The sequence below is a fragment of the Gossypium arboreum genome, chromosome 11, assembly GCF_025698485.1.
Source record: "Gossypium arboreum isolate Shixiya-1 chromosome 11, ASM2569848v2, whole genome shotgun sequence".
Classification (NCBI taxonomy): domain Eukaryota; kingdom Viridiplantae; phylum Streptophyta; class Magnoliopsida; order Malvales; family Malvaceae; genus Gossypium; species Gossypium arboreum.
Window position 1 is genome coordinate 6,450,535 of NC_069080.1, and position 13,693 is coordinate 6,464,227.

Below are 13,693 nucleotides of genomic sequence, written 5' to 3' on the forward strand. Positions count from 1 at the left end.
ATTGGTTTTTTGATATTTTGGCTGTGTCTGATTTGCAGTTTGGAACTATGAATAGGTGTCATGTTTGTGGCCTTTTATTAATGAAATTTCACTTCTTGACTGAGCAAAAAGGAAAAAAAATATTAATGAAAGGTCACGGGACGAACCAATCACAGTCTAAAAATGCTCTTTCAGTGCTAGCATATATATCCTTCCCGTTAATAATATAAATGTCTTAAAGGGCTTAATTTCAGTACTGTAATGCATTTCTTTTTCATTATCTGGGTTTTCAGTTACGCATATTTCAAGCATATACATGTTGATTATTAACATAGTGTACTATAGCAATCCAAATGCATCACTTAGATGGCCAGTTCAGGAAACATTATTCAAGGAATATCTACATGAACACAGGGAAACAAAGAGGATTGGGACCTGAGGGTAGTGTTAGTGCACTGCAGATGGCATTATATGGACAGCAGACAATACTGACTAGTCAAGGACTTGTCTTTAGATTGTTTGGGTTCATCACCTGTCCTCTATACCCCACATTCCACTATAAGGTCCTATAATATCATAACCTTACCTTACTCATTTGATAGTATACTGCATATATAGACAATCCATATATGTGTGTGTGCAGGTTTGTATTTACTGAATATAATACATGTGGCTGAAATTGTTCCCTTAGTTACAAGTTTCTATCAACTACTTTTTCATTGATATGTGATAGAATTTTAGTTAGAGATCAGGTTGAAGCAAATTGAAATAAGTGCAGTCGCTGCTAGTACAAATTCAAATCAGCTTGTTTTCAAGATAATGATCAAGTATGAATCTTTCTCTGAATTCCTCCCATATGAGAAAAGTTTTCCTTTTGGGCAGAATCTTTCGGTGCTTGGAGCTGGATTTCTGACCTGAGATATTGGTAAGTTTAGCCGCTTTTTTACTTTAATTTCCAAGTTTGATGCTTGGCTGGTCGTACTGCAATTTCTGAGATTGATAAGCCTATCTAGGTCCAGTGAATAATATAGTTAATAATTGACATAAATCCTGTCTGTATCATGGTAGCAACTAGCAGTTAAAGAAACTATTAAGTTTGGCAGCTTCTTGGTTTAGAGATAATGGTGGTGGAGCCAATGCAATAAGAAATGCATTCTTTAAAATAAGCCATTGATTAATAAAACAGAAAACTATTGGACACTTTAAAAAAGAAAATTAGGGTGAAGCTGAATCTTTATTCTTATGAGGTAACAGGAGGATTTCTTGTTGTCACAGTTCAAACCAAAAATATTCTAAGACCATGCATAAATGAATCAATAAACACCCTCCTCCTAGGAATTGTGAGATTAAATAATAAATTCATACAGCTTTTTCTTAGCAGACAGCCTGTTTTTGTTTCTTATTTTATTCAAAGGTTTGAATTTTCTAGTTCAAATAATGCCTCCTATGGTTTGATAATATATTAATCTTCATTTTGCCATGATTTGTCTTTGTCATCAACCAAATTATTCGGTTGAATTAATTGATAACTCATTCGATTGGGTTGTGGCTTAATTAATATTACTATTTATTTAATTTTAAATCTGTTTTTCAAATATTGAAACACATGCTTTTCACTAAATTGATTAATTAATCCCAATCCAAAATTTTTAACATTGGAGCTTACTATGAAAGCTGTTTTGATATATATTTAATGGGATTATAATTTTTTCACTAGTATCAAGGGACTTGTTTTGAGAGAAGCTTTTCAACCTTAAAGTATCGTGTGTTGGTTCCCCCTCAATGATGGTCTTGTTCATGCTGGGTTTTGTCTCCCGGTTCTCCTGAAAAGTCTTGAGGAGTTTCGGCTGGTATTATCTATACCCATAAATGTTATATAAAGATTTAGGTTCAAACCTCCTTATAAGACCAAATATTTACATTCTTTTAGTGGGTGAGGTGCTTCTTTATAATTAAACCAAAACTCAAAGTATAAAATCGAGCACAGATGCCCTAAATACAATACTGACTACCATTGAGAAATCTGTCGACTCCCAACAAATGACATTTCGAAGACTTCTCCAAGAACAAGCTCATCCTCCCCTCAACAATAGTGATGTGATGGGTTGATATTAGACTTGCTCATGAGTCAGTCAATCACTTGTCCAGACTCAAAGACATCCTACTATAAATATGGTTCGGGTAAAATTTAAGGTTTGGTTTTTTATATGGACCAAGCCTTGGGCAAGTATTTTGGCCCGAGGCCAACTCATCCTCAACTGAATACATTATATTATAAAAATAATTATGTTAATTATATATGTTAAATAATAATTATATATTTATATTTATATTTATATTAAATCACTAATACAATAATAATTATATCCATTACCCAAAACTTAAAAATACTTACCCAACTAAATAATCCAACCCACAATATAAATTATTTATGTTCTTTAATATAATAAAATTTTATTATATTTATGGTAGTATTTTTAATATAAAGTTAAAAACTTTTATTTTAACATTTTTAATGCATTCGTGTATTATATTTAAAAATTATAAAAATTATTTTTAAATAAAAATTAATTTTAAAATGTCAAATATAGACGGGTCAGAGTTAGGCCCAAATTTACATATTTCTTCATTTGAGTCAAATTTAAACAAAAAATTAAACCCATTTTAGAGCTAAATTAAACCCAAACTTAAAATTTTAATCTAAATATTTTACATATGTAACTAACCTAAACCCAGCACAGGGAATGAAAATCCTACAAATAAAATTTGAGATAATAATATTATATAGTTATATATGGCAAATCACAGTATGAACAGAGACAGAAGAAAAGTCTTTGATATTTAGAACAATAAGTATTTATTATATTTTTTATGTTTTTCTAATATAATATAACATTTATTATATTTATGGTAATATTTTTAATATAAAGTTAAAAAGTTTTTATTTTAATATTTTAGTGCATTTAGTATATTATAATTTTTAAAAATTTTATTTTAAATAAAAATTAATTTAGAAAAAGTCAAATATGAACAAGTTGTGCTAGATTCAAATTTACATTTCTTAATTTGAGTCAAGTTTGAACAAAAAATAAACCCATTTATAGAGTTAGATCAGATCCAAACTTAAAAATTAAATATTTTGCATAAAACCAACCTGAACCAGAAGAGTTAATGAATAATCCTATAAATAAAATATGAGATAATAATATTATATAGATATACACAGTATGAACAGAGACAGAAGAAAAGTCTTTGACACAAGAAAAGTCTTTTTGTTGACGATATTGTGAATCCATAGTAGGTTAGTACTCCAAGTAAATTTTTGTTGATGGTGATGGGTTTTAAGTTTTAAATAAGAAATGAAAGTTGTTCACACTATAAAAAAGGGCACGTGCAAGTGGAGATTTAAGAGTAGGTTTGAGGGCAAGTAAACATATCTTTATTATATAACTTTTAATATAAGACATTATTATAAGTCATTTGATTCACCGCATCCCAGCTGAAAGTTGTTTGAACCCAGAATAGGATGCAATTGATTTGACTTTGAACAGTTGAGAAATTCTCATTGGTGGTTTGTCCTTGATTACAACAACAACCCACATTCATTCATGGTCTTTTTAACCTTACTTTCGGAGTCCCTACAGCCAAATCTTTCAAACTCGTTTAATAAACGTTGAATAAAGAAACAATTTAATCAACACCAACTAGCCCAGTCTTCGAGCTCCCTCCACATGCAGCACAAATTTTGCATTTATATATACATGCACATTAGGTGGTGAAATTAAGCAGTCAAGGAGATTTAAAGGTTAGAGATGCAATGGAATCCTGTCGCAAGGGAGATGGTGTATATTTCATTTATGAATTGAGATAGACACACCGTCTCTCTGCGCCAGGATTCAGTGCTAACCTCTAATCTTATCGGGGTTCCTTGCTTTGTCTGCAGACTTTACAAGGTTAGTGCACACTATACATATCTATATCTATTCCATCTTTTTTATGGTTTAGAGAAAACTGCAGGCAGGGATAGACGAATGGATTCGAGTCCCAAATGTATTGAGTTAGTTGCATCAAGTACTTGAATCAAGCACCGGGTTCATGTCTTTTGAAATTTTTTTTTTATATATACAATTACTAATCATATATAATCTCTCTAAAATTTTAAATTAAAATAATATTTATTAAAATACGTCCAAATCCATATCTTCTTAATTACTACAGTAATAGTATCAACTAAGCTAAGACTTGATCTATGAATACATTTCTTGATCTGTTTCAAATTCTCTTAGCTCATATTTCATTGTATGATCAATAATTCTCCAAATCAAATGCACAATAGTTTTTAATTTATTTTCTTAAAGACTTGTGCATTCGTAATGTTAAGATTAAGGGCAGTACCCAGTTCTCCATTAGCATACATGAAACCTTTTGTAAATATTAAGTGGTTTCATCTACGATATTTAGGTAATTAAAGTCTTCATGTGCCGGAGATTTCTCAAAATTCATATTAAAGAGAGGAAGGTTTACACAAGGGGTGTGTTAATGAGTTTGTATTTAAACTTAATTAGTGACGCAATATTAACACTGGTGTTTCTACAATTACCGTACCTGAATGAGGTATTGATTATTCTGATAGAAGAAGGGTGACACTTTCTTTATAAAATCATATTCCAATCAGTCTTAGATGTTAATTTATCTATCAGCAAAGGTATTTTGATAGAAGAAGGTTCATTCTTTATTTGTAATTTGTATTGAAATTTAAGTTGGAAATAAAGTTAACACATGATTTAGACTTAGGATCATATTGAAATCTGGACACTCTAACATCTCAACCATTTTTAGCTTACTAATTTTCAATTAATTTTTAAGTAATACATTTTAATTATTTTTACCTATTATTAATAATGATAATTTAACTTTTAAACAATATACAAATTCAAAATTACATAAGAAAATAAACTACAATTTTAATTTGAAAACAATTAAAAATAGGTTAATTAAGCATTAATGATAAACATAAAATATATTATTTTAAATTGATAAAAATAAAATTGATACAATTATTTACTTCAAATTTTTAATTAATAATTTCAAATTAAATTATACTTATTTTAAAAGTTAATTAAATAATATCATGAAAAATAAAAGAGTATTGTTATCAATTTAAAAGTTTTCTCAGACTCATCTTTTTATAGATAATTAATACAGTCAATTAATTAATGGCAATACTCTCCCAACTCCAAAATGTTATTGAAATGTAATTTTAATATTAACAAGTTAAATCTTATTAAATTTTATTATATTTCATATTATCCAATTTTAATATAATTAGTTGATTTTCAGATTGTCATCTCCTTGTTATGACACTTAATTAGAAACGTTAATGAATTAGATGGATCTTATTTAAGTTGCTCATTTTGATTTAAATAATTATAAATTTTATATATATATATATATTCATTTCACCTATTAGAGTAGGAAATTTGTAGGTGGACTTGAGTAGTAATATTTAATTATTGATATAGGCAAGCAAATTGGTAACATGAAAGATGGTCAACTTTGTTGAATATTTAATTATGAAGCCTTTTAGGGTTGTTTCTTTGTAGAATTTCTTTTTCGGCCGCTCTTCCTACATTTTTCCATAGAAAAACAAAATTACTTCTCTTTTGTTTTCAATAATAGGAATTATAGCCTCCCCATCATGCATGCAGTCAACTATGTTATCACATCATCCCTTTATCAAATTTTCACATTTTATGACGATATGTGTACCTTAACAAATTAATAAGAGATGCTGTAATAGATTTTATATACATTGCTAATGAAGCTTTGGTTTAATATAAGGCAATTAATTGTAGTTATGCTTAAATGATTGGTTTTGATTATAAAATTCAAATATATGTAGAATATATCAAATACCAACTTTATTTATTATTTTATTATAAAGAAAAAAAAGCAATGTAGAAGAAATAAAAGGTGAAGCCTTTGCGCTATAAATAGGTGTGCTGGGGGGAGAGAGGGCAAGAATGCAAGTGAAAGAGAAAGGGGAGGCGAAGGTATGATGTCGCAGGAGGGTTGACACTGCCAATTTAAGCCATTGCTATTTACCCTCACTGTCAGTGTCATCCTTCTGCGTCATTATACCTTTCCACTTCCTTTTTTATTCAGTTTGCCGATCGCTATTTCAGGTATGCAACACTGATTATCTCTTCTTCTTTTATTGTTATTATTAGGGAGATTTTAATTTTTAACTCAGTTTTGGTTCCAGATTGTGTGTATTTTATTCGATACACCAAAATATTTTGAATATGATATAAATATAATTTTTTTAATAAAACGGGTTAATACAAACTTAAAAAAATATGAAATTATTCCTATTTTATGGAGTAAATTGTATTTTTAGGGTGTGTTTGTGATTTTATATTTTATATAGAAAAATAAATAGGATTTGAATTTTAAAATGTCTTTTTAGTTTTTCATTTTGTACTTTATCAATTAAAGCTTCATTTTACAAAAAAAAAAAAAAAAAGGAATAGCAGAAGGTATCCATGACCGATTTATTAAAAAAAATTTAAAAAAAAGAGGGTGTAGGACATTGTAACACATTTCAGGATTATGTAATTGTATGATTGCAATGATTGGGTATGTATAAAGTGGCGCTGTGAAATGAATTAGTCAACAAATCATAGTTGTCAAGTTCCACACTAATTAATGCATGCTTACTTTTGGCCAACATTGGAAGAAACATTTTTCATTCACTTTCAATATAAACATTTGTATATATTTTTTCTCCAAATTTTCAACCACAAATAACAATAATTATTATCTTATTTTAAAAATTTATAAATAGGTTTATGAGTTTTACGTACCCATTAAAGCCTGAAATAATTTTTTTACACACGTCTCACTCAAGTATGAAATTAAAATTCTTTTAAACTATTTTTTAAAAAGGAAAAAGAAAATCAACTTTCGGCTACTTTTCATTGGTCTTGATGCATAGTACTTCAAAGCTATTTTTTCCAACGTCGACTTTATTTAGTTACCGGGAAACAAAATGTATTGCATTGCATTTATCCCACTTCGACTTTTATTTTTTCCTTTTAATTTGGAGAGACTAAAATTTTATTAGATAAATTTTTGTAATAAATAAAATTATCACGTGTAAAAATAAAAAGATTCTGGGTAAAAAATAAATTAAAATTTATTTAACTACAAAATAAATTTAGATAAAGTTTACACATGATGAGAACATGAGATGTCAAAGTTTTGACTGAATTAGTATCATCTATTAATTAAGTCCTAACTTAATTATGAAATTGTCAAAAACTCTTTATTTTATAAAACAATATAGTAATTTTATAAAATTTTATTGTTTTTAATTAATTTCTAATAATTTTCATAAATTTTAATGAGCTTTCTTTTTTTTATAAACTTTTTATGTTTTCTTTCTATTTTTAGAATGAGTTTAGACAAATAATTGTTCAAGTTTAAATGAAAGTGAAAGTGGACAAATTTTTTTTTTTTGTAAATAACGTGACACTACCACGTTAGCAAATCAGTGCTGAAGCAACATCTATTAATAGCCACATCAATGTTGTTGTTAAATCTTAACTATCAATATCAATCAAAGGGCTTGTTTAGTCAGTTTTGTTAATTTAAGATTTAATTAGGTGTAAAAGGTAATTTAAAGAGACTTAATTGATTATTTTGATAAAGTTTGAGAGTTTATTATAATAGAGTATACGTATAAATGGTAGGGTGGCCATATATATGTTTAACAAGTAGTATTAAAAATCTATTGTATGACTATATTTTTAATTAGTTGTTTTCAGAAAAAGTTGAAAAGATGAGCATCATTTGACACGGAACTAAACAGTGATGTTTCAGTTAAAGTTAATAATACCAAAATTCAGGCACGAGACTAACCACATTACTCCCTAAACAAGCCATGAATTTTGCAGAGCTGCGAGATAAAGAATGTGATCACAGCACCTGCTTTTTCAATTTGATTCACGTGATTGTGCCTCCAAGCCAAGCCAGTAAGCCTGATTAGTGAATGGTAATGGACAAGGTTACATAATCCATTTTCATGTTTCTCCTGCACACATATTCTAACATTTAAATCATGTGGTGACGTACCTATTTCTTTCACTTTGTAAACAACACCTTAGTTTAGTTAAGTAAAGAAATTTCATGGTTTTAAAATAAGAACTTAAGTCCCATCTTTTACCCTACACTTGTAATCCAAAAAGGTTAGAAACGTAAGATAGTTTAATAATAAAATTATCATGTTTAGGCGTACGTGATTAAAATAAGAATATTTTGAATTAATTTATTTTTATATGAAAATATAACACAAAAAATTCCTGATTTGTGGTACTCAAATCAAAAATTTAAATAAGAGTATAGATAAGTGAAGAAAGAAAACCATGTCGACTGCAAGGCAAATAAATTCTATTGTTAAAAATTTGCTTCAATTTGTGATGGTTACATAACACTACAAATATAATATATATATATATTATCTATCAGTGAACCATCTGCGATCATAACTCTATTAATTGATATCCATCAATGAATCCAAGCTTCCTGCCTCTTGCCAGAAGTAATACTGAATAATGGATATGGATGCATCGTATGAAGACCAAGTCTTCGTCTTCGTCTTCATCATTGTCTTTGTCTTCTGAGATATGTATAACCGAACACTAATTGGTTTGAATGCCCCCCTAATCAAGTTTCCGATGGTATTATTATTTGCATTGTCGTGGTCGGAAATTGTTGTCGGATAGAAGAGCGCTAATCAAAGTTTCCAACCTTGTTGCTCCAGGGCCAGGCTTGATGACGGTTGTATTACCAATAACGGAACAAGGATCACTCCCATTTTTCCCACTTCCTACACACCAACCACCAGGAGTGAACATGTCTGGACCACGAGACAAGAGGTCAGAGTCGATTTTGTCTAGCGCTGCAGGATCATCCCGAGGGAACTTTCTTGCGAAAGGAGCATTGCTGTTGATCATCCGTTGCATGTCATTCAGCCTGAGGTAATGAGGATGTTGCTTGGGAGGGTTATCCCATGATATGAAATGGAGGTCACTGTTCACGGTAGTGTTACGGAATTTTTGAGCATTACAAATCACGGTGTGGAAGTAACCTTCTGGAGAAGATAAAAAGTTAGCGTAGTACATGAGGACTGTTCGAGGTAGGTTGTCCCATCCCCAAATGCAGTAATCGATAAAAGATCGAGAAAGTGCCATCCAAGCAGAACCTATTACAGAAAAAGAGATGCTTGTCAGAGATACCACCTAATGCAGATATAATGGTGAACATTATGGTTGTCTAATAGAGATTATGGCAACAAGGTAGTTCACGAGATAGTAGAGGAAATTCTGCAAAAATGTTAATGAACATGTTTTACAGAGTAACATACATGACACGACAGCCAATTCCAAATATGGGAAGATCGGTGATGACTAATACACATAAAACTTTCTATTTTAAAACGAATATGCAAAAAGTCCATAATGCATCTTTCTCCTAAAAGACTTTCATCACATAATCTAACAGGGTTAGAGTAAAGAAACTCATGTTTCATCGCTAATAGCAAACAAAGGAAAGATACAAGTAAAAACAATTTAGTGTCCCACCAAGGTCTTTTGGCCTTCTAACTAGCAGTCCTTTATGCCGGAAACAAAGCATTCTTTGTGTGCATTAGTATGACGCTGCAAACTAGCAGCATTAATCGAGTGAAGCATTTGGGACATGTCATTTACAACTCTACATACCTGTCCACTTCATTTGGAGCAGAAACTCCGAATTCTTGTGATAAGCAGTATTAAGAAGAAAAAAATCGCATCAATAAGCTGCTTTCGAACAATTGGAAAGAAGAAGAAAACACGACAAGGTAAGTCATTTATTCTCCATAGTCCACCAAATTGACCTCATTTTAAATCTTAGCCGAGTTAAAACTACTGGTCTTTGAAACCCAGATCAAGAAACTATCAATAATCAGATGTGTAAAGTCTTGAACTGTGACCACTAATATGCTTAATAAAGAATCCCAAGTGAACACTAGATTCCACTATTCTAACAATGTCAACAAATCTATTCAGTGAAACATCATCTAAAACAGATCATTTAAACAAATCTATGAGAGATCATTAAATAACCGATAAGTAAACACATCTAAATATAGTAACTAACACAACTTTCAAAGATATTAGCAGAAGGTTTCAGCATCTTTTGCCTGTAAAGAGTTTGAATGCAGTAGGCACGCTTCTCCTTTGAGTAACCCAAAACACATCAGCTTTTTTCAAACTGTACAACCCTGGATCTATAATAATTGGCTTAGCTCTATGAAACCTGCCATTGCAACACCAAGAATCACTCTGTTTCCAGGAGTACAAGATTACCCAAAAGTAGAAACTCGGAGGAAATTTGAAATTTAAATGCTTTGAAAGATGTACTCACTCTTTCCACCCAATATTGCTTGTATGATCAATGAAATTAAGATCCCTTGGCAAGTATGAAAATGTATGTAACAGATCTGAAAAGTAATCAAAATCCCAAAGCTAAATGTCAACAAATTGCAAAAAAGGAAACCTTTGTTGAAATGGGAAAAAGGAGTTTTTCTCATAACCATAATCGAAGATAAATTTATTGGAATATCCAAACTCACCATCTTGAGTAACAAGGGGATAATCAGAAGCACTAAGATTAATAAACCAATCCCAGTCTCCACCTTGTTTCAACAAAATTGCAGCAGCATGAAGCGTATTAGCAACCATGGTAGGACCCCTATAAGTAACCAAATTAGCTTTCACGATCATCCTAACATTCCTGAATTTGTTAAACACTTGATGATCTTTCACAAACTTCTCCAGATCGAGCCTCTCTTCAGAGCTAGCTTCCCGGTCAAGATGAACTACATATTGATTCAAAGGATGGTAAAGGGCCAAGAGGGTCCTTCTCAACATCAGGCCATCACCGGCGGAGCCTGAAATGAGGTAAGCGAAGCGAGGAGGTGGAGGGAGAGTGGAGACAGGGATGGGTTTCAGTTGGCTCTCCACGAAAGGGGACGAACCGCCGAGTACGGCGGAGGGATGGTAGAAGAAAAGAAATGGGGAGCCATCAAAAGAGGTTAATGTTGTTAAAAAGAGTAGAAATAATGAAACAATGGAGCCAAGAGCTAATGGCAAGATCCATTTACGCTCCATTGCTTGGTTACTGTTGTGACGGAACTGCGCGTAATAGGTTCTCAATTTCTTCATTTCTTCTTGGGTTTCACTTGTTGGGTGGAAGGAAAGAAAATGAGAGGTGATGCGATCTTAATCTAACTGCGAGAGTTAAATTTGCTGCTTCGAGAGTGAAATTAAAGAGAGGCCTTATTTCCCTCGTGTGTTAGATACAGAAAAGGAAAGTTTATCGCCGTGAAACAGGGGAATTTCGGACAGTTTAATTAGGTGTTAAACCTTCCATTCATTTTAGAATAGCTGTACTTCTATGCTCAGCTAATACATTTTTTTCATTATAATTAGAGTATTTTCTTGTAAATGCTGAATTCTTAAATTATTTGAATCAGTTGTACCAAAAGTGGTAAAAACAATGAGTAGATTTTTTTGAGTTTGGTTTGTAGTTATTTCCAAGAATAAGTATATTTGAATTGTTTTTTGTTTTGAGTTATTCACATTCAAATTAATTCTAGTTTCAGTTTTTTTTTTTTTAAAGAAATTTTAAATCAGTCATTTAAGTGAATAAATTACATTGTTGGATTTAGAGTGAATAACATTAGTATTTTCATTAATGTTAGATTGCGTCACATAATATTTATTATGTGACCGGAAGAGTGGAAGGTTTTCAAATGAAGGATGGTTTTTTAAGAGAAAAAATAGTAGGTGAGTTTATTAAAATTTTTATTTTTTTATATAAAATTTAAAAAATACATACATGAATTTTAATCATTAATTCGTTGGTTTCATCGATTTGATCGATTATAATTTGGTTAAATAAATTCACGCGTCAACTAGTCCTATGCCTCTTTTCGGTTAAATTTTGATCAATTCTCAGTCCAACCAGCTATTCCAATCAATTCAAACAACCATGCCCAAAACACAATAATTTTCACTTTTTGAATTTTACTATCTCAACCAAAAAAATATACTTAATTTCAATATCGATTTTTTATAAATTTATTAAGTAATTATTTTCACAAGCATCATCAAAATGTTGTAACTCAAAATAATAAATGACTTAAAATCATTTCAAAACAATATACTAAATGTTATTATAAGGTCTTGTTTTTATAAATAGAAATCCACAGTGTTTTTCTTTAAATATAAAAATTATAATTATAATCGAAATATATGTATTACTTCTAAATTTGACAATATAAATGTTGTGAGCATTTGTTTTTCTTTATGGCCAACTAAAATGCTAGAAAGTAGACACTAACCAAGATGCCATATTACCTACCACTCAACCACAAATTTTAATCCTACACACCTATTATATAAGAATCAGAATTGGGATACATTATTAATATTATTATCAATATGACATCATAGTACATTTAATTATTACATATATAAATAAATGTCTTTGATAAACACATTCAACCTATTTGATTTGGATTTAGATAGAAAGTTGATGGTAAAATTCAACTACATGCTAAAAGTGACCGGTCTTTTTAATTTGGAAAATTTTACTTTTAATGTTTTTATAATTTTAAAAATTTAAATTAGTATATGGTAAAATTATATTTCATCCCTCTCAAAAATTAGAAAAGAACGATTTTATCCTTTAAAATTATAAAGATACAAACTATTAAAATAATAAAAATTTTATTTTACTATCATAAAAATATATAATTTAATTATAATTTCCCTCAAAATTTTCTGACGTCATCTCTTACTTCAATCCTACCGTTGGATTGCTCTCATTCATTTTCAAACCATTTAACCGACAAACCAAATTGGCCGGTTGTTATATAAGTTTTATGCGTAAGTTGGGCTTTATTTTCTACTTTTCCAAGTGTTGAGTTTTCGTCCAATGAGTAGTAATACAGTAATTTTAAGCGTAAATGACAAATGAATGAGAATTAGGTTATTTTGACACCGGAGAGGTTGTGCCAAAACAGTAAAATGATAGCTAAAACAATTCATAATAAATTCCATCCTTGTAATCTCCCCATCTCATAAGATTTGTTTTTCTTTTCAATATTTCCTTAAAAAAGTTAAATAAAAAAATTTAACCTCAAATATAAAAATAATTATCAAGTTAAAAATTAACTTAAATTGAAAGAGAAATTTAAGACTCAAGATCAATTATTAAATTTAAGCATTAACTCAGATAAAGATAATTCAAAATTTATATTAAATAATTATTAAATTTTAAATTTTTTGTTTGATATATTTCGAAGGAATCTAGAAATCCTAAAAAAATTAAGTAATTAATGAATATTAAGACAAAATTTATTGTACCTCGTTCAAAACGTCATGTTATTAATTTAAACCATTTTATCAACCTTGATTCGCTGTTATAAAATAATTCACAATTAAATTCGAATTTTTACATAGAATTATTATTTCGTATGATTTTTTAATATTTTTATTATAAATTTTTATCATGTCTATTATTTTTACATAAAGTCTTGAATTACCTATAACCCTTATCAACTCATAAATAAGAGTATAATGCATTTTAGTACACTCGAACTCAT

At 29.7% G+C, this 13,693-nt stretch overlaps 1 protein-coding gene and 1 long non-coding RNA gene across 2 annotated transcripts; one reads left to right on the top strand and one right to left on the bottom strand.

Moving 5' to 3' along the window:
• The first annotated feature begins 448 nt into the window (after positions 1 to 448).
• Positions 449 to 6,033, top strand: LOC128284252 (uncharacterized). The gene is made up of 2 exons (XR_008274635.1): positions 449 to 904; positions 5,977 to 6,033. It is a non-coding gene; the product is annotated as an uncharacterized LOC128284252 (long non-coding RNA).
• A 2,375-nt stretch (positions 6,034 to 8,408) lies between these two features.
• Positions 8,409 to 11,493, bottom strand: LOC108470363 (beta-glucuronosyltransferase GlcAT14B-like). Its single transcript, XM_017771633.2, has 4 exons — positions 10,655 to 11,493; positions 10,447 to 10,522; positions 10,223 to 10,338; positions 8,409 to 9,244 (listed from the first exon to the last, which is right to left on the bottom strand). The coding sequence occupies exons 1-4, from the start codon at positions 11,244 to 11,246 to the stop codon at positions 8,727 to 8,729; spliced, it is 1,302 nt and encodes a 433-aa protein (XP_017627122.1). The 5' UTR covers positions 11,247 to 11,493; the 3' UTR covers positions 8,409 to 8,726.
• Between the last annotated feature and the right edge of the window lie 2,200 nt (positions 11,494 to 13,693).